Source organism: Sturnus vulgaris, chromosome 3, assembly GCF_052056855.1.
Source record: "Sturnus vulgaris isolate bStuVul1 chromosome 3, bStuVul1.hap1, whole genome shotgun sequence".
NCBI classification, from domain to species: Eukaryota; Metazoa; Chordata; class Aves; order Passeriformes; family Sturnidae; genus Sturnus; species Sturnus vulgaris.
In genome coordinates, this window is record NC_142245.1 from 111,390,365 (window position 1) to 111,417,580 (window position 27,216).

Sequence of the window (27,216 nt, forward strand, 5' to 3'; positions counted from 1 at the left end):
TCAGCCTTTCCAAGAGCAAGGGATGTATTTTGTTATGTGTGGTCACTGACTTCCATTGGGCTTCCTTCTTCCTTCAGACACAAATTTGAGTGGCTGAGGAAGTTTGTACCCTTAGGATCTGGAGAAAGGAGAAAGCAGGTTTCCCTCCCTGCACGAGGATCCAAAGCAGCCACTTGAAGCTGATTGCATAGGCAGCTGGGCAGAACAGTTTCTCTAAAGCTGATTTAGATATCTTACTCTGTGATTTCAAAGAGTAAGGGGGACATAATATAATTTTTCTTCAATGAAAAAGAAAATTATTTCAATTGATTCTATTTGCAGCTCTAATAATTTAAAATAACTTTTAGGGAAACCTAATAAAATCCTTCCAGTATCAAAAAGGGGATTAGGAGAAGTACTTTTTACAAGGGCATATAGAGATAGAATCAGGGAAAATGGCTCTAAGATGAAGAATAGTTGATTTAGATTAGATATTCAGAAGAAATTATTTATTTAGACACTGGTGAGACCCTGGCACAGGCTGACCAGAGAAGCTGTGGCTGCCCCTGGATCCCTGGAAGTGTCCAAGGCCAGGTTGGATGGGGCTTGGAGCACCCTGGGATAGTGGAAGGTGTCCCTGCACATTGCAGGGGGTGGAACAGGGTGGTCTTTAAGGGCCCTTCTAACCCAGATCATTCTGTGATTCCATTATTCAAAGAAATGGAAAAGTCCTCAACAAGTGGCACAGCCTATTCCTCCATCCCACTGCAAGGACAGGTCAGCCTTAATTCCTGACACATCCTGCTGTTGCTTTATCTCTTAGCTCCAGAGATGAAAAGAAATCAGTTGTGTCCATCTCCTAAGGCACAGAGACCAGGGACAGCCCAGCCCTGCCCCAACGTGAGCTGTGTTTTTAATTGTGGTCAATCCTCATTGACAGAATATGTAATTAATTTACCACGAATTGCATCAAGAGGTCCAAGAAGATCCAAGCACTCTGACAGCTATTAGGGAAATTTTTGCCAAGTATTTTCTCCAACTATTTATCCAATAGAACTGTATTTTCTATTTCTTTCATACCTATTTTTGGTCAACCTGCATGGTGCTTTTGGTCAGCTAATTCTATAATCTACCTGAGGAACAATTTCTTCACTGAGAAGGTGGTCAGGCATTGGAACAGGCTGGCCAAGGAGTGGTGCAATCACCATCCTTGAAAGTGTTCAGTGTTTGGGACATGGTTTAGTGGTAGACTTGGCAGTGCTGGTTGGACTTGATCACCTTAGGGAACTTTTCCAACCTAAAGGATTCTGTGATTCTGTCAATCCCATGGAGGAGATTAAATATTGCTCTTCCAATACAGAGTTTATAGGGATGTAACTTCATTTTCAGTCCAGTAACTGTTGCATCCTGGTGAGCATGGGAAGCAAACCATGAGACAGGCTTAGCCTGGTTTTGCAATGTGCTTATTAATTTCAGAAAAACCACCGCAGGAACAAAGTTTATTAGTGAGTAGGAGGATGTTTCAGGAACAGAGCCTGACTGAAAATAATCGGCTGCCTTTAATTAATTGCATACAGTTTTATTGCATAACTGATGGTTTTAAACCCTGGCCAATTAGCTTGTCAAACACAGAAGTTAAATTCTATATTGGTCTCTTAAGAAAGATCTATGCCAAAGTTTTAATTCAAGTTGCCTTATCCAGGCAACCAGAAAATAGGGCCTTTTGAAATTAGAATTATTGGGTAGTTACCCAGATTTGAAAAAAATAATAGGAAGGACAAAGGCAAAAAAAAGCAAGGAACAGAAGTCCAATATATTGCACAGGTCCACGACTTCTATTGTGGGGCAAATTGAAGTTGCAGGGTTACCTTGTCTTGATAACTTATTTTCTAAGACAAAATGAGGTGCTGTTGTCAATTTAGGATGCCTACAATAGAGAAAAAAAAAAGAAAAAAACCCCACACCTTTCACACCTTTTCATTAAAAAGTTCTTCAAAAGCACCTTTTGATGTTGTGCTAGCTGCCTCACTGGTTGTGTGCTTTTTTCCCAACAACTGGAGAACGTGGAACAATTGTATAACCACATATATTCATAAATATATGCATATTTATCATAACATATTTTTATATTTGTATATTTAAATGAATATAAATTTTTACATGCTAAGTTAATAAATATGTTCTTGGCATGATCTAAAACTGAGTATTCAACATAACTACCCCAAATGAAAATATTTATTTTCCAGTTTCTTATGCACAGTCTCAGTTAATAACTTTTTTTTTCCAAAGCACTGAGCTGTTTCTCAAAAAATTCACTAGGAAATGAATATGTTCTTTTCAACTAATTATTTTAACTAGGCATTATATTATACTCATGCTACATATCCTGAGAACCCCATGGTGCACATAGTGTCAACCACATGTGCTTTGAACTTTGGTAGAGTGATGACATCTGTATCAAAGCTATGCTTTACAAATGAAGATTTTGCATGTTTTGTCTCAGTAATTATTTTGTGAAATGCAGCTTTTGTGTGTAACAACCTCTTGGCCTGAGCTTTCAACACTTTTAGCTTCATTAAGATAAAATGCTCTATTAAGTTGTTGTCCTGAGAGCACTGTGGTTGAAACTGGGATGGATGGATGGTTGTGGACTTCCTGCTGATTTTTCATGTGCTTGTCATAGAATCTTAGAATACTGGAATGCTTTGGATTAGAAGGAACATGACAGATCATTCCATTCCACCCCCTGCCATGGGCAGGGACACCTTCCACTATCCCAGGTTGCTCCAATTCCCATCCAGCCTGGCCTTGGACACTTCCAGGGATCCAGGGGCAGCCACAGCTTCTCTGGGCACCCTGTGCCAGAGCCTCCCCACCCCCATGTTTAAAGAACATCACCCAGAGACCACCTACACCAGAGCCCTGTCCAACCTGGCCTGGAATGTTTCCAGGGATGAGGAGCCACTACCACTTCTCTGGACACCTTGCTGCCAGTGTTTCACCATCCTCATTGTAAAAACTTCTCCCTTATATCTAATTTAAGTTGAACACCTTCTTATTTAAAACCATCAACCCTTGTCCTATTGCAGCAGGACCTGCTAAAATTATCTGTCCTCATCTTTCTTAAAAGCTCCCTTTAAGTACCAAAAGGCCAAAATAAGGTTTCCCCATAGCCTTCTCTATTATAAAAACATTTGGTAGCACACAGCCCTGAGCCATCTCCAAAGCAATTACATCTTGGGCCAAATGAGTCAAAATTGATTGCTCCTTAGTGTGACAATGAAAGCTGTCAAAGCAGACGAAGACTGTCAAAATTTGAAAGCACGAAGAGGAGAGCAAGGCAAGCTAAGGTCACACAGGCAACATCTAAGCTCTTGCCTGATTTAGAAATGCCACAGGAACACTGGTAATTACCAGTTTGTAATTTTTCCCAGTGTTTCATAGGAGACTCCAACTACTTTGGAATCACACCATACCAGATGCCACATAGACACTTCTGTAGCTCCCGACACAGAAATGCCAAGAGTCATTACAAACTAATGAGTGGAAGGAAAAATAACAATTATCCTCGTTTCACAGAGTAATCAAGTGACTTCTTTACTGTGAGGGTGCTGAGGCCCTGGCACAGGTTGCCCAGAGAAGCTGTGGTCAGAAATGTGGTTCCACATCCCTGGAAGTGTCCAAGGCCAGCTTGGATGGGGCTTAGAACCACCTGGGATAGTGGAAGGTGTCCCTGCCCATGGCAGGGGGTGGAATGAACTGACCCTTCCAACCCAAACCATTCTGTGATTCCATTCGTTTTTCTGGGACCTCTCCCCAAAACTCAGCTGCTCAGACACCTTTAGCAGTCCTGCTCTTGTGTGTCACAGTGACACAGCTCCTGGCTCAGAGCTGACTCGTGTCCTGCCTGCCCAGAGCACAGATAGAAAAGTGAGAGTTTGCTTGGAAGAGGCCATGTCAACACAGCCAAGGTGTGATGGTCCCCACAAGAACCTGTCTTCCAGTTACACTTTTACATCCCAGACAAAGCACAGGGCAATAATTCCCCTGCTCTTTTACAGCACTGCTCCAGCATGGAAAAATTAAAGATGCTTTATCTGAAACATCCACGAAGGAAATCCTGTGTTTCTGATGAACCTGACTTCCTCAATTTCCTGTTTGCTGCACAGCTGTCTGCATTGGATGGGTCTCAGGGACATTTTTTTGGACATATTTGTGTACCTCAGTTGGAAGCCATGCTCCTTGAGCTGGAACACAAGAGTCTATAATCTTTTCCTAAAAAAAATTAAAAATCACAGTGAAAACAGAAAGAATGAAAAGAAAACAAACCAATAAAGAATCTATCCTGTCAAAACATTTGAGGTTCTGGTATTTGCTGGCCTTGGAGTAGGTTCAAGATAAATGAAGGAAATGTGTATTTCATTAAATGCTAATATTTGGAAGATAAGAGGAAAAAATGATGAAATGCTCCCAAGAACAGTTGTGAGGACAGTGCCTGTGTGTGTATGAACACAAATGTTTGCATGCACACAAACAGACCATCGTGATTTGCTCTGAATCAGAGCAGGGCTACGTAGGAAGAATTACAGGGAAAGGAATAAAGATACCATAAAGATGTTTTCCCACATCATTGCTTGTCATATTCCTGACAAGGGATTTTGCAGTTCTCATTTTCCATCTCTTTTCAGAACTGCAATTAAAATCTTCCACAAAATATTTTTTTGGGGGGGGATTTTTTTTTACAAGTGAAACTTGATCTTACAAATAATCGAGTCACACGTAAGCACACACACAAAAATCTCAATCCTACACAAACTAAACTGTGCTTGGTGCTTTTATAGTAAGGCTGGTGAATCCAAACCCAACCAGCTTTTTCCCAGTGGATGCCATACTTGATGCTGATTAAACTTTGAGGTCTCTTCTCCATTCCACCCCAGAGGACTCTGTGTAATCCCTTGGCTCCTGCCCAACCCAGTCTGTGAAGTCAGGACACAACACATGTTTGCCTCCTGGGGACACAGCCCTTGGGCAGCAACAAGGGTCACCAAGTGCCCAGAATTCTTTTGTTAATTAGCAGATGCAATGCAAGGGAACTAGAATGTGGGCTTTGATGCTCCAAATACTCAGGAAAGCATTTGATGTCTGTGCTTCAAACAATGCAGCAGAGCAGGAACTGAAATTTTCACAAGCGATAGACAAGGCTTAGATCTTTCAGACAACATGAGAAAATAATGAATCTAAGCAATTTATTTTCATAGTTTTGGGGACAGTTTTTCACAGGGACTGTAGATAGAAAATAATTCACTGACCACAGAGTTGTTTCCCTGATAACCCTCAACCTCTGCTGCAAGGCCACAGGTTCTAGAGTTAAGAGATTTGTTTTTTAACACACACCAAAAAGAAATCTTCATTTTGTTCATTGCAGCTGAACCATTTCTGAGCAAACTTTCAGACAAATTCTTTCCCCAGGCATAAATCTATCAGGGAAAAAGAAAGGCATCTAGTGTAGCAAATAACATAAAAGTATAGAGTATAAAATAAAATACAAAAGTAGAAGAAAGTGAAAAAAAAAAGGCAACTAATATGATGGAATGTTACAGTATAGGCTGTCAAACTGTGATTGCAGGAAACCAGTGGTACTCTTGGTTCAAGGCCATTGATCCATGGCAACCTCCTTGCAGATGAACAACACCTGCCAAGGAACTGATTAAATGCCTTGGTCTAGGTTTCAGGTAAGGCCAAATGGCAGCAAGGAGCCAATTTGGTTCCTGGTTGGGAAGGCTGTGGAGGTTTGGCTTTGGAAAAGGCCTCTGAGATCAAGTGCAACTGTAAATGTGATGCCACAAAGTCCCTCTAAACCACATCCCTCATCGTGCCACTGCCACATTGACACATCTTTAATGCCACAGCAGAGGAGAATCAGGAGGTAAAGAAACCAGTTCCATGCCAGCTGGAACCAGTGCTACACTACCCAGCTGTGCCTGGATTCCCTGCCCTGAACCAGTGTGCAAAAGTTTGTTTTTTTTTCCTTTAGTTGAGATACAAGACTGGAGTTTCTCTCCAGAGAAGATTTCTTGGTAGTCAAAGGACTCCAAACAGATAACCCACTTTGGGGGCACAGAGGTCCACTCACTGAGTTTTTCTTCACTGACCCAAACTTGTTTAAACCTGTAAGAATCTATTACCTTGAGGACTTATCACTCTACTACTTTTGTTTAAAATTGAAAATGCATTTAGAAGGACTGAGAGGGAAATAATGAACAGATATATCTGCACATTCACTGCATGATTACATAAATCTCATGCTTGAAGAAAGCCAATTTAAAAAAAGAGACAGAAACCTGATGTACAAACACCAATAAATTGACTGTTTGCCAGGTTTCCTGATACATTCTGCAAAACCCAGGAATGTGATCCACTGGATGCCAGTCCAGTAGATCTCTGTGTTCATTCAAAAATGTGTCCCCCCCCAGGCTGCCCAACACCCTCTAAAATGGGTGAGAAAGCTGATTTTCCATCCACAGGCTTTGATCAGTCCCACAAAGAGAGGAAAAGAGGAAAAGAGAGAGATATCCCTTGGTGTTTGTGCCTGCTTCTCTTTCAAATGGAATTAATGGTGGTTTAATGGGGTATGAAAGGATGTTTTACTGGAAACAATGAGGAACAATTGTCTAGCTCACGTTTCATTTCACAGGTCATTATTGCATTAAGAAGTAAATCGACCAAGTCCGGTAAATAACAGTCTGTGTTTTGCCCAAAGCTTCAAACCAACAATCTTAGCAGTCACCAACTAATATCTTTGTCATTTTTAACCCTTGCAGGGATCTGCTGGGGGCTAAACAATTATAGTCTTCACCCACCCCTAGCAGGTAAGCATTATTCATTTTATTTCTCATCCCTTCTTCCTGCAAACCTCACAAGGCTGGGTGGTTTTTTTGCATTGTTGTTTTGTTTATTAGCCAACCTAGCCCACTGTGTGTCTGGTGGCCTTGAAAAACAACACGTATTTTAGTGACTGCTGCAGGCGTCTTTAAACAGGCTGCTTCCTCTGCAAAATTAATTGTTGCAAAATGCGGTGCTTCCCCTGTAAACCTCTGCAAACTCCCACTCAGCAGTTTGGTTGGATTACAGATATGTCTCTAAGATCTAAAGGAAAGAATACAGTTATGCTTGCAGGATAAAAATTCACATTTCTTTTTTTCTTTCCTTTCTTTTTCTTTTTCTTTTTTTTTTTTTTTTTTTAATTGCATAAACACAACCATCTCCTTAAAGGTACAGCCAGCAAGCCTGGAGAGGATGTTCCATGTAGATGCTGTCCTTGGTTCTATCACTGCCTCACTGGAGCAGCTCACTTCTCCACTTCCCTCTGTTTCTCCTGACACATCTTGGCTTGACTTTTAACATCAGCAGCTTCTGTAGGTCAAGGGAAGTGACTCTGCCCCTCTGCCCCACTCAGGTGAGACTCCACCTGCAGAGCTGATGCCAGCCCTGGATTTCCAGCACAGGAAAGACCTGGAGCTGCTGAAGTGAGTCCAGAGGAGGCACCAGGATGATCAGAGGGATGGAGCAGCTCTGCTGTGGGAAAGGTTCAGGGAATTGGGATTGTTCAGCCTGGAGAACAGAAGGCTTTGGAATGATCTGATTATAGGCTTCTAGTACTTGTAGTGAGTCAACAAGAAAGAGGGAAAGAGAATATTTACAAGAGCATGGATTTGCAAGACAAGGGGGACTAGATTCAAACTGAAGGAGTGTAGGTTTAGATTGGATATTAGGAAGAGGGTAAGGAGGCCCTGGCACAGGGTGCCCAGAGAAGCTGTGGCTGCCCCTGGATCCCTGGAAGTGTCCAAGGCCAGGTTGGACAGGGCTTGGAGCAGCCTGAGATAGTGGAAGGTGTCCCTGCCCATGGCAGGGGGTGGAACAAGATGATTTTTAAGGTCCCTTCCCACCCAAATTGTTCTGTCATCCTGTGGTTCTTCCAGAAGATGCTGGAAAATTTCTGGGTGTTATATTGTAGGAATAACACCCAACAGCTGACAGATTTGTGGGCATCACCAAAGTAGGAATGATAAATAATAATGAAACAGTTCCTTGGGAGAATATGAAAAATGTCTGAGCTTTGAGGAGACGTCCCAGATAAGGAAGAGATTCATAGAATGATTTGGGTTTGAAGGGACTCTAAAGATCAGCTCATTCCACCCACCTGCCATGGACACCTTCCACTATGCCAGGCTCTCCCAGCCTTATCCAGCTTGGCCTTGAACATTCCAGGGATGGGGCAGCCACATCTTCTCTGGGCAACCTGTGCCAGTTTTTGTTTCCTGGTGCTGTAAACTCCACTCAGACCCTGGACACCATTTTCTGTGGGACTCATCTCTACACTTACATATTTCACATCCTTTCAAACTCATTGGCATTCCACAAGAGCAGGCAGACTGGATGACCAGGACCAAGCTCATGGAGAGAGACAATCTCTCTTTCCTCCCCAGTGGCCACTCTTTGTTTTCATCAGATGCATTTACAAAGTCTTAATTACCAAACGTTCCTCCTGCAACTCCCTGGCCTTTGGACCCATACATCACTGTCAGACCTCAAAGATTCCTGCAGGCCACAAATATCTTTTCAGAATTTTTGAAATAGATGCCCAAAGGGGCCATTTGAAGTTATTTGACCCATTCTCCACCTGCTCAGGAAAAGATCAGCTCTGTCTGATTATCTATGTTACCACTGATAAGGACTCCACTCAGGCAAGTTATACCCATGTTTCTCTGTCTTTATTCCTACATTTCCTCCCAACACATAAAATTATCCTGATGAGACTTCAGACCATTATTTCTGATTCCACAGACTTTGAGAGCAATTTTTTTTCTCTCCAGCCCCCAGCAGTCTCACAATTTTGAAGGCTATTCCTAAACATCTCTTCCACCTTTTATCAAGCCACCCAGCTTTTCCAGCCATTTCTCTTATCTCCTATTTTCCTCTTATTTCCTGTTTTTTGTAAATCTTTTCACCTTTAACTGTCAGGCTCCTAAATAAATCCATGAGTGGTGCATTCATCAGTTATTCAGGTTTCATGGACCACTAATGCTTTATGAATCACAGTTTAAGAAACACTACACTGAAATAGAAGCCTCATCATGTCAATGATAAAAAAAAGTATGCTTCTGTTACAGACAACATTTATATAAAGAAGGGGAGAAAGGTGGGCTTCAAATCCATAACTAGAAACCTAAATGAAGGTGACAGGGTGTTTTGGGGGTACTGAGCCCCCAGGGAAGCAAACAGACTCTCCAAGATTTCACAAACTCTAAAAATGGTGAAATTTTTCTAAATAGCTCCTTAAATACAGGAGCTGAGTTTGGAAAATGAAAAAACTGCTCTTTTATCCTCAGGGATTAAGGCTAAAAGGAGAAGCCAAGAATTCCCGATAGCAAGAGTAGGCACAAACTATTTGTTGGCACATCTTCAAAAAGGATTGCTATCCTAAGGGGCAAGGTTATCTCCCATTGACAGGGACCTGACTTCATAATCAGTTTTTTCCAAAATTCATTTGGATAATCATTCCTAATAGATATATACATATATTTTACATTTTTTTGCAGCAGTACATCAGTGCATGACTGTTTGAAAGAACCTGAGGAATTTAGAAAAGAAGCAGAAAGGGTGGCACAAAAAGCTAAACTCAATTTACAGCAATAAATGTGCAAAATGGTTGGGCTTGCCCAAGGTTTTTTTTTGGCTTCATCAGGAGAAAGGAATTTGATACCCTTGTTTGATGGGAACAAGGAAATAAGGTTTGGTAGGTTTATGCAATTGTACACATACAGATATATAATGTGTGTGTGTATATACATTGCTCTATACTGATCACATGGAAAATGAACAATGCCATTCATATCACAAATCCTAGCTTCAGAATTAAGGAAAAAGCAACCCTGAAAAAGGAATATAGTTGTTTATTAGAGTCTGAAATGCAGGTGACTGTGAGGGAAAGCAATTTATGGTATTTCAAAATGGACAAGTGGCACGGCCACCTCAGCCCCAATGCTAACCTTGTTGCTACATCCCCAGTTGTGCACAGTTCCTCCACGATTTACCAAAAGAAATCATTTAGAGGAGTGGTTTTCCTTGGCAGAGCTGTCCCCTAAGGAAGTCTCATGGTGGCATCCAGAATCACAGACTGGCTTGTGCTGGAAGACACCAAGAAGGTCAACATATCCCACCCCCTGCCATGGGCAGGGACACCTTCCACTGTCCCAGGGTGCTCCAAGCCCCATCCAACCTGGCCTTGGACACTTCCAGGGATCCAGGGGCAGCCACAGCTTCTCTGAGCACCCTGTGCCAGGGTCTCACCACCCTCCCAGGGAAGAATTTCTTCCATACCTCTAAGCTAAACCTGACCTCTGTCAGTTTAAAGCCATTCCTTGTTCTATCTTCTTTCCCAACTGGTGGATTCTCCACCCACAGAATTGTCCCTCACTCTGCTGTGCTGCAGTTGACAGAGCTGACTGTTTAATTCAGTGTGCTCAACCAACTCACCCCTGATGAGCAACCACATAGACATCAAAGATATAAAAATAACTTAATTTCCCTTTGGATTACTTTAAATTTTGCTCTCCCATGAGCATTACAAAATCCTCACAACTTTATTCTCTGCTTTGGTCTCAACTTAATTAAGGTCTGCTGAAATCTTTACCAGAGATGTGTTTTCAAGAAAATTAAGGATTACAAGCATTTTCTGATCATATTAGGTTTGGTTTTTATGAAAGAATAGCTTGGTAAGAGCTCTTTTAATGTCCTCCATTGCTACTTCCAACCCATTTTGCATGGGCCATTTATTGCAGAAAAAGCAAATTTCTATTTGGGAACAGCAACAACAAAAAAGCTCCAGAGGAAAACAATGCTGATATTGCATTGTTTCACTCCTTGCAAAATTCCTACCAAACCTGCATTTTCTTCTCACACATCTTTAATTACTGAATATGATTATGCATAGCTAGTGTGGCTAATCATATTCCTTGGAATATTAAATATTTATGGTGCAACATTTTCACCCAGCTTTAGCCCTAACTTATGCTGCCAGCCTGTGTCTCGAGATTCTATGCTTCCCCAAGTATTATTAGAGATTTTTATTCAATTATTAAAATTACCAGAAGAAAGAAAATTGTGCAAAACCCTCAACCCATAACGCGAGTTATTTTGGAGTATTTTTACCTACATCTGACATTTTATCATATTTCTGATGAAATTAGCAGATTTCTGCATATTCAGTTATGACTTCTAACTTCAGTGTTAAAATTTAAAGAGTTTTTGACAATTTTTATAAAATTGAGTGTTGAATGCCTGCATAACTTGCCTCAGACAAGCATTTATGTATTAACCACTTTCCTCTTTATGATTTAGAAAATGTACTGATTGCCTCTAGAGAGTAAGCAAGACTACTGAGCAATTTCACAGCTTTATATTTGTCTAGATGGAAAATGACAGAAGAAAATATAATCTCAATGATTTGCTGGTCAGATAAAAAGTTCAGTTGTCCACAACACACTGATCCTCTCACCAATAGATTAATACTAAAGCTGAGTCAATAAAAAAAATTCTGTGGAGTTTTTTAAGAATAATTGAAAAAACAAAACACGACTGCATTTTGTTTGTTTGTTTGTTTATAATTGTAGCCAGAATTTAAGTGTTCAATAATGCCCCAAAATATAGACCAGGAATATTTTTTTAGTAAAAAGTGCTGTGTAAAATACACCTTGGGCTGATTCTAGTCAATGCAATCATAAAGTTCCACCTCCCTTAACAGGGTGAAGTGTTTTTAGATTCAGTCTCTGGTTGTCAGGGTTCTGGAAGGATAATTTTTAATTCAATGACTGACTTTGGGCAAGTCACAAATTCTCTCCTCTTCCTGGAAAACTAGTGCCAAAATAAATGTCCATCCCACAGGGGTATCACAGACCTAAATTTCACTAATTCTCCTACTGTATCCAAAGAACTCACAAGGAGTTGTCAGGTTTGACTGGTGTAAAGTAGAAAATAAATTCAATAATTCACACAAAGTGCAAGGAGCACATGTTTACAACGGAAAGAAAAAGTTTCATGAATATACATCAGATAGCCCAGAGCTTCATCATCCCCCAGTAATTCAGAATCACAGAGGACTGAAGGAAGGACACAAAGTTGGTGAAAAGGCTGGGGAACCTCTCCTATGGGGAAAGGCTGAAGGATTAGGTGTGTTCTCCCTGGAGGACACAAGGCTCAGGAGAGAATCCTGTCACCACATTCCAGTATTTACCACAAGCTGCAAGGAGGATGAGGCTCTCTCTTCACAAGGAGACACATGGGGAAGACAATGGGCTACAGGTGCTGCTTGCACCAGGAAAGGTCTCATCTCAGTATAAGAAATAAGTTTTTTTCACAGTGATAGCAATCACTGGGTGCTGTAGTTGTCCCATCCCTGGAAGTATCCAAGGCCAGGTTGGACAGGGCTTGGAGCAACCTGGATGGTGGAAGGTGTCCATGTCCATGGGAGGAGGATGGAACAAGGTGATCTTTAAGGTCCCTTCCAAACCATTCTGGGATTCTATGGTTTATTGGAACGACCTCCTGAGGGACATGGTGAGTTTCCATCACATCCTCATTTTGAGGTTTTCAAAATGCAGTTGGACAGGGTGCTACATAATGTTCCTTTCCCACAAAAGGGTGGATCAGATGAGCTTTTGAGTCCACTTCCAACCTGACCTGCTGTATGATTCTACAATTATTCTATGATTATTCCTAGATTGTACCTAGAATGTATCTGTCAGAGGGAAGAAAACATATGTCTGCAGGCTCAAGACTAAAACTTGAAAGACTTGGTTTAATTTCTCCGATTCTGTGTCTTACCCACATAATGAGCCAATCTCTCGTTGCTCACTGGAGGGGACATCAGTAAACTCCAAACTCTAGTGGAAAGTGTCCCTGCCCATGACAAGGGAAGGAATGAGATGACCTCTGAGGTCTTTCCCAACTCAAACCATTCCAAAATTCTATGGTTCTATGACGATGCTGCAGACAATAGAAATGGGATCTTCTACCAGTTGCAGCTCCTCAGTTACATTTCCACCAAGGGAAGACAATGAACTTCGATGTCTCTGGGAGTCATCCCTAATTACAAACACGAAGAATTGTGATAGCAGAGTCCTATGAGCACTGCAAAAAGCCAGCAGCTGTCTGATCCTTTAACTACACATGGATGGTTGTATCAGCTGCCCTTCGTGGAGCTGGGGTTTTAACCTGGACATAGGAATCAGTTGAATATACAAACTCTTCACTTATCCATAATTACCCAACTAGACACTCCTGTTTATAGCTAATTCTGCTGCACAGCTTATGATTCTGGTATTTCCTGTATCATGGAACCATTTAGTGCTCCAGGCCTGGCCCCAAGCTCTTTTGCAAGAGGCTTGCTCTAGACATGAGTTTTAGGAGAAAAACATTTTGTCATCCAAAAATGGCAGCTCAAAGAGATTTAAATAATTACAAATTCATGTTAAACTCATTAAATTGTTTTGGATAATTCAAAGAATGGTACTTTGAAAGTTCCTCATAAATTATTTAGGGAGGAGGGTGTTGGAAAACATTTAATTTTAAACTTTTGCAGCAATATATTTAAAAGACAAAAAAAAAAAAGACTAAAAAGGACTCTCATATTAAAAAGTAATTATGCTTTGTTGGACTCAAACCCACTTTTGTTGTTACTCCTTTTTTCTTGCAGTAGAAATAATAATAGCAACAAAAATCTTGGATCTGTTCCCTCCTGTTTTGTTCTTTTTCTCTGAATTCTGTGGTTTATCCAGAAAATTAAAACTTCATTTTGAAGTGAACAATTCTGCTTCTTCAGAGGGTCACAATAAAAAGCTTGGTCTATGAGCAAAGAGCAAACTCAGCGGGTAAAAGTTCGGGAAAACAAAGGGGAGGGAAAAGTGGGTATAGAAATAATAAATTTCATAAATTCTATACCAATTGCATCTTCAATAAAAGATACCATGTGAATCCAGGAGCACTAATATAATTCAGAATGATCCCTTGTTCCCCAGTTATGGCTCTCATGGCCTCTTCCCTGTGATATTCCTTATTCTGATAAAACACCTCCATGGCTTTTTTGTCCCTGAAGGCTACTGAGGGTTTTGGTTTGCTCCCACAGAGTAATCAGAGTATGTAAAAATGGCTGAGGAACAGTAATTTCAGTCTGATTGGCCCAAATGGAAGCTTGAAGTGAACATAAACATTCATGTGTATCATAGACTCATACAATCACAGACTGGTTTGGGTTGGAAGGGACCTTAAAGATCATCCTGTTCCAACACCCTTTCCAAACCATTCTGTGATTTTATAATTCTATGGCAACACCACCATCCTCACAGGCCTTCAAGCATTGTCACACCAAAGGAGAATCTGGTCCTACAGAATTATTAAGGCTGGAAAAGACCTCCAAGGTCATCAAGCCCAGACTGAGTGAGTGCCACCATGCCCACTAAACCATATCACAAAGGGCCACATCTGCTTGGTTTCCTTAATGCTTCCAGGGATGGTGGCCTCACCCCTGTCCTGGGAAGCCTTTTCCAATGGCTGACCACCCTTTCTGGGAAGAAATTTTTCCTAATATCCAACCTGAATTTTCCCTGGTGCAGCTTGAGGCTATTTTCCCCTGAGCTATCACTAATTTCCTGGGAGAAGAGGCCAATCCTTCTTTTCAGGGATATGTAGAGAGTCTCCCTGAGCTTTCTTTTCTCCAGATTAAGGAATCTCAGCTGCTTCTCATAGGATTTATATTCCAGACCCTTCCCCAGCTCCTTTCCTTTCTGTAGACACATTCCAACCCCTCAACGTCTTTCTTGCAGTGAGGAGCTCAAAACTGAACACAGGACTCGAGGTTTGGCCTCATCAGTGCCCAAAGGATTATAACTGTTCTGGTCCTGCTGGCAGGACATCAGTGGGAGCAGGAAAATTGAGTTTTTTCTCCAATTTGTCTATCCTGGGAGCCTGCATTGCACTCAGTGCTACAACTTTCCAGAAGGAGAAGGAGAGAAGGGAAGAAGACAAATATGAATTCACCTTATCACCAAGATGTGCCTTTCCAAATGTCAACCTCAAGACAAAAGAAACCGTGGGTCAGAATGAGAAATGCAGAGGAATTTAACACCCATTTGTGAAGGGAAGGGAGAAAAAAATCCCCATTCAGATTTGGGCAGCAAAAAGAAAACACAGCAATTTTGTCATAGCTTCAGGCAACATTTATCATATGCTGTTACCTCAATTTCACAAGGAGATAAATCCTGTGGAGTGAAGGTTTTACCCTCAGTGCACTTTAGATGGTGGGGATTCCTCTTACATCTATAACTGTGTGCTAGGATATGCAAAAAATTGTGGGAATCTGAATAAAATCCAGGTTTTGTATGTAAATATATTCATTAATATGCAGGTGCTAAGTGGTAATAGTACCAGAGCATTAGTGCTTGGATGTGATTCATAATTAGGGTGGAAAAGGTACAGTAAAAATCAGTGTTTGCATCTAGACAACACATAAATCAACCCTGTAATCAGCCAGCTAGAGTGGGATCCTTAGAGGAAAAGCCTTGCACATTTTGTTTAAAGTTCTTCTTGTGTTTAATCAGTTTTAGAGTGTGAAGGAAAACAGGATTAATTACAGTCCCTCCCATCAGTCTCCCATACTGGCAGAATCACAAACAATGCATCTCCACAGCAAAATGGCCACCATCAGCAGCAGGCACAGGGAATGCTAATTGTAATTAAAGAGTTTATTTGGAATCACAGAGCTGAGTTCTAATCAGGCTGAGAATGGAGCCTTGCTGTGGGAGCCTTCAGAAAGTGGTTACTGAGCAGAATGGGTCTTTTTTAAACAGAGAGGGGTCGTCAAACTTCTGGAGTGGGTTTTCAGCTTGATTATCTCCTCAGTGGGATGTGGATGAAAATCCTTGCAGGGCCAATTATTGGTATTATTTTGCAGTTTTGTGGTGTTTTCATGGCATGTTCCCCTTAATGCTCTCAGAGGACTTTGCAAGGGGCAGGTAGGATCACCAGTCATGGAATGCTTTGGGTTGGAAGGGACCTTAAAAATAATCTCATTCCAATCCCCTGCCATGGGGAGGGACAGCTTCCACTATCCCAGGTTGCTCCAAGTCCCATCCAACCTGGCCTTGGACACTTCCAGGGATCCAGGGGCAGCCACAGCTTCTCTGGGCACCCTGTGCCAGGGCCTCACCACCCTCACAGGGAAGAATTTCTTTCTACCATCCCATCTAGTGAGTCAGACCCTAAAGGGGCTAAGGATCAGGTGAAATGATCCTGCAAGAAGACAGAGTGACACTGGTGGACACAGAGCTGCACACTGAGTCACCCCAAACTTCTACAGCCATTCACTACATCCTTCCTGGCAAGGAATCACACAGATTGGGACCACCATGACCTCAAGCTCAGGTTTAGATCTCAGTGAAAGTCTCATCTCATGGCTCAAATGTCTGCAGGACTTTGCAAACACTCCTCTCAGCACAGGCACTTACCAGCTTCTGAGTAGAACTCTGTCCATTCAAATTCTGGCTTGGGGAAAACAGAGACAGGTGGTTCCAGATGAAGGACACCTCCATCCAAATCCTTGAAAAGGGCTTTCCTTGAGCCTTTGCATCTCTTTTTGGGGAGCATGGCATCCTCAGAGGTTTGCACACTGGTAAGTGGGGAAGGTAACATTATTATTAGTGGCTTGGAAAAGCCAGAAAAGCCTATAAATGTCTATGTAAGTCATTAACTACTGGCTGCCACAGAGGAAGGAACCTGTAACAGGACAGGTGTGTTGGGGGGAGCTCATCTCACTGAGACAAATATAAGACAGTTGAGACAAATCATGTCCTAAAGAAAGGTCTATCTTGAGAAGGAAACCAGTGTGTTTAAATAACAAGCCTAATTTTTGGATCACAAACATGTAGTGAGCTGATTTGCTTTAAATTGCAGGTTTACACACAGCTTAAAGGAACTGGTGAACTGAGCATCTCACACCCGTGGCAGAATTCAGTATGATAAAAAGACTTGTGCTCCAGCAAAGTCCATGGAGACATTTTCAGATTGCTACATGGATTCACATTAAACCTTGAAGAAAATGGAGACATTTTTGGTCTCAGGTTGATTGCTGGTACCTTGAATGGGGTGAACAGGTGTCGGCAGAGATTTGCTGTAAGGGCAGAGGAACAAAAAGGCCAATTCCCCCAGTCAACCAAGCTCAAAAGAGGCAGAGAACAAAGACTCCTCTGACAGTGCAGTTCTTGACCATCTCAGCAGATCCAGCATTTCTGCTGGTTAGGTCTACCAGTGGGACAAGCAAAGTTCTTAATGGATTTACTATATTCCCCGATGTTTCTATTTCCTCTCTTGCTCCAAGGCAATGCTCATCTTCTCTTTGACAGGACATATCCATCAAGATATCCCTTCAGGATGCTGAAGCAGAACAATGCAGCCACATCCTGGATCAAGCTCAGCAGCTGCAAAGGTGGATTAAATAAATGCATGCAGATATTGCATGAGGAGCACTGGGAGATGTAAGCAGCCCCAGAGGCTCAGCAGCCTCCCAGGGAAGATTTCAGTAATCCATGTGCATTCCTCACGTTTGGAAACCACCAGCTCTTGCCCTGGACCGGGTATTCAGCAGCTCACTACCAGCAGAATATTGTGGGATGGATACAAGAGTGAAACATAATGGGAGCTGACAAGCTGGACAGGGCTCAGAAATCTACACGCAAACGAATGCCCAGAGCAAAAAGCAAAAATATAGAATAAAATAAGAAATTCTGGCAGGAGGCTGGAGGGGCTCTAAACATAGCAGTGTGGGACACCTCCAATTATTTTTGACTGGCAAGTGGAGTCCATGCTGGATTTTTTTATTTTTTTTTTTTTTTTGCTACTTCAAGGCTTTCCTGACATAGCCTCTGCATTGTGTTCAGTGACTGCAATAAATAAATAGGCATGTGGTTTCCATTGGATGTGGTCTGTCTAAACCACTGCAACCAGCAGTGACTTTAGGTTACAGATGAAGTTCTCCCCTCCCTCCTCAGCACTCACAGATGATATTCTCCCTGGGCAGGAGCAGTTCTGGCAATCATTTGACATCTCACAGCCTGCCTGGTACTGATCAACATTTCTGATGTGATCTCGCAGGCACAAATCACGCCACGCTTCCCCGACCAAAAGGACATTCCCTGTCTCAGGGTTTTTTCCTGGAGGTCCTGACATTTTCTGAAGCCTGAGGCTGAGAAGTCAGAGATGCTCAGGATGGGGGGTTAAGAAATGGGATATGTGAGGCTTGTTTTGCTGCACAAATGTCAGGAAAAGGAGAAATCCAAGAGGATTGGTCTGGAGATGCACCTTAATGGAATTCAAAACTCAAATTATAAAAGATTGCCCTAAACTAAACTTGGTGGTTTGTTTTTTGTTTTGTTTTTTTTTGTTTGTTTTTTTTTGTTTTTTTTTTTTTTTTTTGTGTGTTGTTGTTTTTTGTTTGTTTTTTTTTTTATTTGAGATTTTCTGTGCGTGTTGGTTTGATGTTGGAGCTTGTTCATTTTTCTCAGACAGGAGCAGTACAAGAGCAGAGATGAGGGGAGGATAGCTCCAAAGCTGTAGGTGTTTAGGGGTTTTTTTTTAGAAAAAAAGGTAGTTCAGAATGAAGCATTTTACCTTGTTGGATGAAAGTAGAACATGTCCTTCTCACTGACATGTACCATCCTTGATGTCTCTGCTGTGATGAGAGGCATGATGCCTAAATGATCAGCATTTGCCATGATACAGACATCTCTGTCTTCACTGTAACAGCTCTTTGTAAAACCAGTAAAGGTGACTTCTGCCAGGGATTAAGAGAAGATCAAGCAAGGAAAAGTGGTTAAAAGAGTGCCATAACTAGAGATAAGAAAGTTATTGTTTCTTGTTTTTTTTCTGTGATGTTGTCCGTGTTAAATTGTTCCCATATATATCTAGACAAATTATTTTTAAATTAGACTAATAGCATTGTTCATAGATCTTCATGTGGCTTCCAAATACTCTGTAGTTAAGTTATATCCTAAGTTGACACAAACTAAGTCATATCCATAGGAAATGAAATCAAAGAAATAGTAACTGAGAAACAAAACAAAACAAAACAAAACAAAAAAAAACCCCAAACGAACAAACAAAAAACAACAACAACAAAAAAAAGCAAGATTATTTAATATATTTTCATTTTAATAAGTAAGAACCAGTTAAATAACAACCTGCCTTGGATGGTTTTTCTACTTGCCAGAAATTAATTAATATAAGACAAGCAGGGTGTGATGACACATACTTGGCTCTGGCATTCAACTTTTGTGCAGCTCCAAAATCCAAATTTTGCAATGAATTTTTTGTGAGACTCTGCACAAATCTATCTGTCTTTATCTCTCTTATTCTTCAGTAAAAAGAGGATAATGAATTTTCTTCCAAAAGTAAGTAGCAGTGAGGAATAAAGACATGGAAAGCAGTGAGGTATTTAGATCCCAGCATTGCAACCAGCTATCAGGGTTCTGCTATATGGAAGTATTGCTCTGGGGACTGAAAAATTCATTTCAAACAAAGATCCAGGATACATAACAGACTTCAATGCCTCTTGTGCAACCTCTTATACCAGTAAAGATCATAACTGCTTCTGTGAGTTGTAGTTCCTAGGTTCTGTGACAATTCTATCCACAGTGTGATCTTCATTTCTCAGATTTGGTATCTTTATCTAGGCAGAGGTAACTGTGGGTCAGAGGAATCCATTGGAAAAGTAAAACAGAAGGAAGAAATGTGTGAGGTAGAATCTATACATTATCATGGGACATAATTGCCATGGAATCATAGAATCCAAGAATGGTTTGGGTTGGAAGAGACCTTAAAGATCATTTCTTTCTACACCCTGCCATGGGCTGGGACACCTTCTACTAGACCAGGTTGCTCCAAGACCCTTCCAGCTCGACCATGAACACCTCCAGGGATGGGGCAGCCATGGCTTCTAGGGGCAACAACTATCCTGCAGTAGATTCAGGAAGTGAAAATAGAAAATAATATTTTTTTTCTTAATTAAACTGTATCAAGTTTTAGAAGAATTCTATTATCAAATTCACTGAGGCTCTGATTTCTCCAACATGTCCATTTGTGGGAGGCTGCAAGCTCAATTGAAAAAATGGAAATAGCGAAGAAAAGCAGTGACAGAGCAGTCTGGAGGCAGAAGACCAACCTTTCAGCTTCATGATTCCCAGGGCTTTTGGACAATGCCCAGTTTTGTGCCAGGGATCCTCTGGCCTTTGGCTGGGAACAGTGGTGAACGTGGGCCATAAAATCCCAACACGACCTCTTAGAGGGGAGCGTGGGGGTCGGTCCTGGGCTGTTGGATCAGCTGAGTGAGGCTTGATCCTGTCTCTGAGGCAGTCAAAAGTCGAGCTTGTTGCGACAATGACGGAGTTTCTAAGTTCTATGAATTTTTTCCCCATGTAGCATTGCTCAGCATAGACACACTGCACCACAGCCAGCAGTCCCACGGTGTTGTCCACCAGCACCACGTTTTCCACAATAACGCTGCCTCCAAGGTGGAGCATGACACCATAGTCATAATTCTTATAGGACAGAAAACCTGTGATTCTAGTGCAGGTCTGAAATCCATCTTCCTGGTGCAGGTGAACACCATGGAGACTGGAATGGGCCACATTTCCACTGCAATATTCTCCATCTAGTGAACACTCCTGACCCCTGACATGGAAACCAATTCTCTCGGATCCTGCCACAGCATTACCACGAAGGGAAACACCTGTGGCCAGGTTCACCTTGATGCTGGCAACCCAGTTTAATGAACCTGCTGGCTGCCTGCTCAGAATAACGAGGTTCCTGATGAGAGAGTGATTTTTCCCTTCCAAATCAATGCCAGGACCAGTGGTGTTGAACACCATGTTATTGTGCAACAAGATCCCACTGCTCTCAAATGCTGTAATGCCAGCTCCACAGCTGCCACTGATGCTGGATGACACCACTGAGGACTCCTGGGATACATTCCTGAATTCAATGGCAGACAGCTGAGCAGGCCCAAAGTTCAAAAGCTGAACATTTAAGAGTTGAAGAGCACCTGCAATGAGACAACTGGAGTGAAATAAAAGCTTATATTACATAAGAACAGGTAAGGACAACAATGTTAACAACAGTCAGACATATAGCAGCAGGTAATTTGTCAGTGTATTGTAGTGATGGGTATTTGTTAATAAATATATACAAAGTCATAGTAAAACCTTACAAATACAGAGCAGCCCCTCCTAAAATATCTTCCACATTTATGAATTTTTAGTGGTGCTTATGTTTCATACTTGCTGACAGTCAGTTTGTTCTGACTTTCATAGCACATGTGAATGGATACACATTTCTGCACCTCTTTCTTGGGCAAAAATGGTGTGCTTGATGAGGACAGGTGAATCTCAACTACCTTCAAACTCCATCCCACTGGAGTCTGTGAAATGTCCCACCAGCATCCTCCCAGCACAAGCCACATCCGACTGGATCTGCACGTTCCGTGTGAGGAGCCCAGCCTCTGCAGCCAAGGGAATGTGTCTGCTGTCTTCTAAGTCATGGGGACGCCCTGGGGAGTTTCAAGAAAGCAAATGTGATAAGTGTCTATCATACCTATAAACCTGTGCTTTGAGGGACATGAATCCTGACAGCTCCTCTGCAGAATCTGCACTGACATTCAGGTGTGTTTCACCCCCAGCACAATCTGCGTGCATCAACACAAAGACAGAAAGGCCACCTGCCCATCAAATATTCACTGTGTGCTTATATTTTACCAAGATATCTCATTTTTAGAACATGAAGGTGCTAAACCTTTCCCCTGCGGTGTGCAGGTGCCAAAGCAAGGAACAGGTTCACACCTCATTTTTTTCCAAGCTCTGCGTGCTGGAGTTACTCGTCAGCACACTGCAGAGTTGATCTCCATGAATTTTCCTCAGGATCAGACTAATGTCAAAGCCAAAACCCTCTTTGCTACAGACTCTTGCTTGTGTGTGTTTTCTAAAAGGATTTTGAAACACTTTTTTCAATGCTTTTCTGAAGGAGAGTTTTGCTCAAGTTTATGCAGCTGTCTAGCTTGGATTAATCTCAGGTGACTTTAGACACATGCAGATGTGATTTAGTTATCCAAACTGTTTTTATGCATGATGGAGAGCAACAGGCAAATCTCAAGTGCAATTTCTTGTGTATTTTATATACCTGCTTTAGGGGCAGATAAAATATGTTCATTGTATGTGTTTTTCTGCTTTAATTATCAAGGGAGAGGAGAGTGACTGGCTCACGTGTGAACATTTTCTGCAAATATCTACATTTGCCAAGGTGAAACTCAGTTTTTATCCCTTGATTGTCCCATCAGTCCCTTTTTTACAGCTGTATCTAACAACAACTGCATTAGTCAGGGGGTAAGCAGTAATTTCCCCTCATGATACATTTGTTATATCTACATCAGCTCAAAAAAAAGGCCTGAAATGCATAAGGTACTGGAAATGAAGTCTAGATGTGCTATGCTTTGAACTGCACATTTTGTTTGAAAAATGCAATTGTCATAAAAAACTTGCCATCAAGGCTACTGTTGATTAACACTGTGGATAATTGCAAAACAGAGCTCAGTTCCAAGTGAAGCTTTGATTACTGACTCAGACATTTAAACATTCGCCATTTAAAACATGATATTTCTGGATCTTTTTATCCATTACACTCATTTCTGTGCCTACTGGCCGTAATAAAGATCAAATTTTAAAAATATTGATATGCACAAGACAAATCCTCGGTTTGAAGGTTCAGAATTTGATCTGTTGATGAAATCCTTTTGCTTTTGTTAAATAGATGGTAATAAATTTACTTTATAGGCTGAAATGAAAGTAAATAAGTATTAACATTGCATCTCTTTTTCCACAAAAATATAGATCCCATGCAATCTACACAGAAAATAGAGATATATGCAGATTTGGTGTTTATTTAGATATTCGTTTATAGATACATTCTTTTCATGCCATGGAATTGATAACATTTTGTACTTTAAACTTGATTAATATAATTACTTTGAAATTTGAAAAAAAAAAGGGTGGGGCTTAATTCTTTTCCAGGTCTTTGACATACCAATTGTGCAATTGTACATTTCTTTTTTCCTTATAAAAAGGAAAAATAACTTTCTCTCTCTGTGAACCAGCTCAACTTGAAACACCAGGAAGTTTTCCCAAACAATTCAGCACTGAATTGATTCTATTCACAGAAATTTGTGTTAGAATCAGCAGGCTAAAAAAGTATATGGAGAAAGAAATGAAGATACCATAAGGAATTAGAATTGATCCTGTTGAGATATGAAATGGAAAGTCAAAACTTCAGAAGAAAATTCTCAAAAAAAAGAAATAAAAATTCCTTACCAATGTGCCTGTGCAGAAGATGTTCATGAATTCTTATATTATGACCATGGACTTCTTTAAGTGTAACTACTTCAGCTTGGTGGGCTTCATAGGAGGAAGAGCTGATCACAATATCCCCACCTTGGTCCCAATCTACTTCATCCTCCACAAAAATCCTGTAACACCATGATATAAACTTAATGTCATTACACTTAACGAGAGTTAGGCTCACAACTTTCATTAAAAATGAACAGTTTTGCTCAAGGAGATCTCAAAAAAAAATTTTAAAAATCCACAGGCTATGCTGTAGGAAAAGCCCCTTTCGAGCTTTCTGCAAAAACAGATGTCTGAAATATGTGGGAGGAAATTAATCCTGAAGCATCTATTTCACACCATTGATTAACAACACATACAGTTCCAGTACAGCATTTCAGAGCTCAAGTTGCCTCCAAAAGACATATCAGACCCTTTTTGGTGCCAGGAATATTCTACAGAGCTGAAAGTCAGCTTTGAATTTAGACAACAACCATGTGCAGAGTTGTGTGTCTGTCTGCACTTGGCATCCAAGCTTCCACTAGAGCTTGTGGGTGCAGTCAGTAGTGGGTGAAAGGCAATTCAGTTCTCTGAATTGGGCACTTTGAGCAGGATTTTATTCCCTAAACAAGAGCACCTCCTGCTATCTGAGATGTCCCAGAGTATCTAAATCATCAGCTGGTAGATGTGACAGGACAGGCTCCAGGAGCATCCCTGGAGACACGTACCAGCCATGGAGGGAGCCCAAAAGCATCTCATATGAGCCCAAAGACACCTCAAACCCCAAACCATCTGTTTAGGAGCCTGAATCCTGCCCTTGGTAGCTGTTCACCCTCTAGACACCAGCACTTAAAACTCTGCTGGCTACTGAACACTGCACAGTGTCCTGCATTTATTTGTTTTAATCTTGAACTGCAGATCCCCTTTTACAGTCAAAGTTGTATTAGTAGTTCAGGGGATTTTTTAGCTTAATGTAAGGTAAAACAAAAGCACTTAGTGACAGTAAAATGGATAATGATCAGTGTTTATCTCTATTGGATAAACACCTTGTCCTGTTTCAGGGTGACTGCTGCTGGCCAGATAATGATCTAAACTCCTCAGGGAATTATTCAGAAAAAAGGGCACTGAGTGAATTTAGACAATGCCTCACATGCAGCCTAGAGTGACAGAAGTGCAGAGAGAAAGGAGATTCCTAAAGGGATGTTGTCAAGTTTTTCCAGAATCTCTTTCCCCAATATTTTTCAAAGATGAGTTGGTCCAGATGAGCACTTGCAGTATATAACACCTGTGACTATTCAGTAGAGAAATCCACAAAAAAATTTATTACTTCTTTTTCTTTTTTCTTTTCTTTTCTTCTTCTCTTTTCTCTTTTCTTTTCTTTTCTTTTCTTTTCTTTTTTTTTCTTTTCTTTTCTTGAAATCACTGCATATCTTCTGAAATAGCAGGAAAATCCTTCCTGAACTTGAGAGTTGTTTCATACTGAAAAAGGATATAGAGCAGCTCCTCTCCTTCAATAAAATCCACTTCCTACAGCTTTCATTTTCCTTCAGCTTTCATATTCCAACACTGATTTACCTATTTCCTGTATCCAACCACATTAACTCTTAGCTGGCAGACTTTTAATGAAAAATAGGGGGGTTGTTTTGGTTTTTTGGTGGTTTTTTATTTTTTTCCTTTTAACAACTGAAACAACTCTTTGTGCTGTATTTAATGTGCACACATTAACTCCAAACACTTGTGTCTTAGCACCTCATGTTATTTCATATAAAATATCTGGGCAGCAACCCAGATCTAGCCTGGATCAATTTCATCCAAGTGTTTAACTGGAATGCTTCAGTCAGGAATCTGCTTACTCTGATCTCCCATCTTAATCAGGGAAGGAGAATAATTTCTAGAGGGTGATTCTAAAGTTGGAGGGTTTGGAACAGGATCAGCTACACAGCAATTCCTAAACAATTAATCTACACTGGACACACAACTCTGAGAGAGCTCACAACAGATGAGCCCTACTGCTGTGGTCTGCCTGCTTCCACTGCTCATCTTTACAATCATTTCCCAAATAATTCCTTCCCTGAATGCTGTAACCTCTCTGGTGGGAACTCTTCCAATGAGGCTTTGTTAGACCTGGCTGAAAGGGAGAAAATGGAGGGAGGGAGGGAGGGAGGGAGGGAGGGAGGGAGGGAGGAAGGAAGGAAGGAAGGAAGGAAGGAAGGAAGGAAGGAAGGAAGGAAGGAAGGAAGGAAGGAAGGAAGGAAGGAAGGAAGGAAGGAAGGAAGGAAGGAAGGAAGGAAGGAAGGAAGGAAGGAAGGAAGGAAGGAAGGAAGGAAGGAAGGAAGGAAGGAAGGAAGGAAGGAAGGAAGGAAGGAAGGAAGGAAGGAAGGAAGGAAGGAAGGAAGGAAGGAAGGAAGGAAGGAAGGAAGGAAGGAAGGAAGGAAGGAAGGAAGGAAGGAGGGAAGGAAGGAAGGAGGGAAGGAAGGAAGGAAGGAAGGAAGGAAGGAAGGAAGGAAGGAAGGAAGGAAGGAAGGAAGGAAGGAAGGAAGGAAGGAAGGAAGGAAGGAAGGAAGGAAGGAAGGAAGGAAGGAAGGAAGGAAGGAAGGAAGGAAGGAAGGAAGGAAGGAAGGAAGTCTCAGCTTGATTCATCCTTAGAATTTAGATTTCTTTAGAATTAAAGTTAATCTGGGTTGGAAGGGGCCTTAAAGATCATCACCTTCCCCATCATGGTTCAGTTTTTTGTTACCTATGTTGTTTTTTTCTATCTAGACAGAATTCACACAAAGCTCATCATGAAAGAAAATAATAAAGCAACTTACAGGAATATTAAATACGAGGAATAAGAGTCAAAATTTAATATTTGAAAGCATATTCGGGCAAAATACCACCTTTCATTGCCAGGAGCAACATCAGTTCCCAGATGTGTCCAAGGCATCTTAGGATAAGCACTATAAATTTGCACCTGTCCATAAACTCCTAGGAAAAAAAAAAGAAAGAACAGAAGGAGGATTTCAAAGGTTAAGGGGAAAAGAGGCTTGAGAAGAACTGAAGCAATAACTAAATATATGGAAATCTTCATATTTATTAAAGTACGTTTCTATATTTTATTAGAAATGTAAGAACAGAAAAAAAGCCTCCATTCAAAATACAAAGTAAAGGAGCAATAGGTCTTCAATAAAGCAAAATGATCATCACATGTACAGGCAAGAGAGGGGATTTTACCACAGAAGTCTCAATGACAAATTAGAATTGAAGGAATTGTAGACAATGATAGCTATCATTAAAAAAAATTATCTAAGTCAAAAAATTAGGTAAAAACTCCAGAAATTAAAGATACAAAAAAATTTGCAGCTATTATTAATCATTCTGGACAATGAACCTTATATTTTTCCCCTCTGGAAAAGGGATCCAAAACCAGAGGACAAATTGAAAATGCAGAAACTTTTCAGAAGATTAAATGTTAGCTCTAAAATATGTGTACCTTTGTTTGAGGTTTCTCTGTACAACATAGTAACAGACTCAAAAGTGGTAGGTTTGGATGTTACCAAAAATTTGTTCCCTATGAAAAGTGGAATTCATGTTTCATACCAATACTCCCTGGGTGGACATTTATATTCTCCAGACGATCACAGTAAATCCCTTCAGATGCCCGAAGATGGAACAGCAGCTTTAAATCCCTTTCTAGGGGATGTTGTGAAGAACCTGCAATAAAGACAAAATAGCATCAAACCCACCACACAAGTATCCACGGCTTCTGTGATGCTGAAAATGGGAG

The 27,216-nt window shown here is 41.0% G+C and overlaps 1 protein-coding gene across 1 annotated transcript in view; it reads right to left on the minus strand.

Annotated features, from left to right (window-relative positions):
- The window catches only part of PKHD1 (PKHD1 ciliary IPT domain containing fibrocystin/polyductin), a 229,390-nt gene that overhangs the window by 51,722 nt on the left and 150,452 nt on the right, over positions 1–27,216 (minus strand). Inside the window, exons 52-58 of the mRNA XM_088162528.1 lie at positions 27,030–27,143; positions 26,330–26,417; positions 23,439–23,593; positions 21,476–21,628; positions 20,246–21,124; positions 18,697–18,859; positions 16,539–16,699 (exon numbers count right to left, since the gene is read on the minus strand). Of these exons, the coding sequence (XP_088018654.1) occupies positions 16,539–16,699; positions 18,697–18,859; positions 20,246–21,124; positions 21,476–21,628; positions 23,439–23,593; positions 26,330–26,417; positions 27,030–27,143 (1,713 nt within the window). The remainder of the gene's footprint in view (positions 1–16,538; positions 16,700–18,696; positions 18,860–20,245; positions 21,125–21,475; positions 21,629–23,438; positions 23,594–26,329; positions 26,418–27,029; positions 27,144–27,216) is intronic.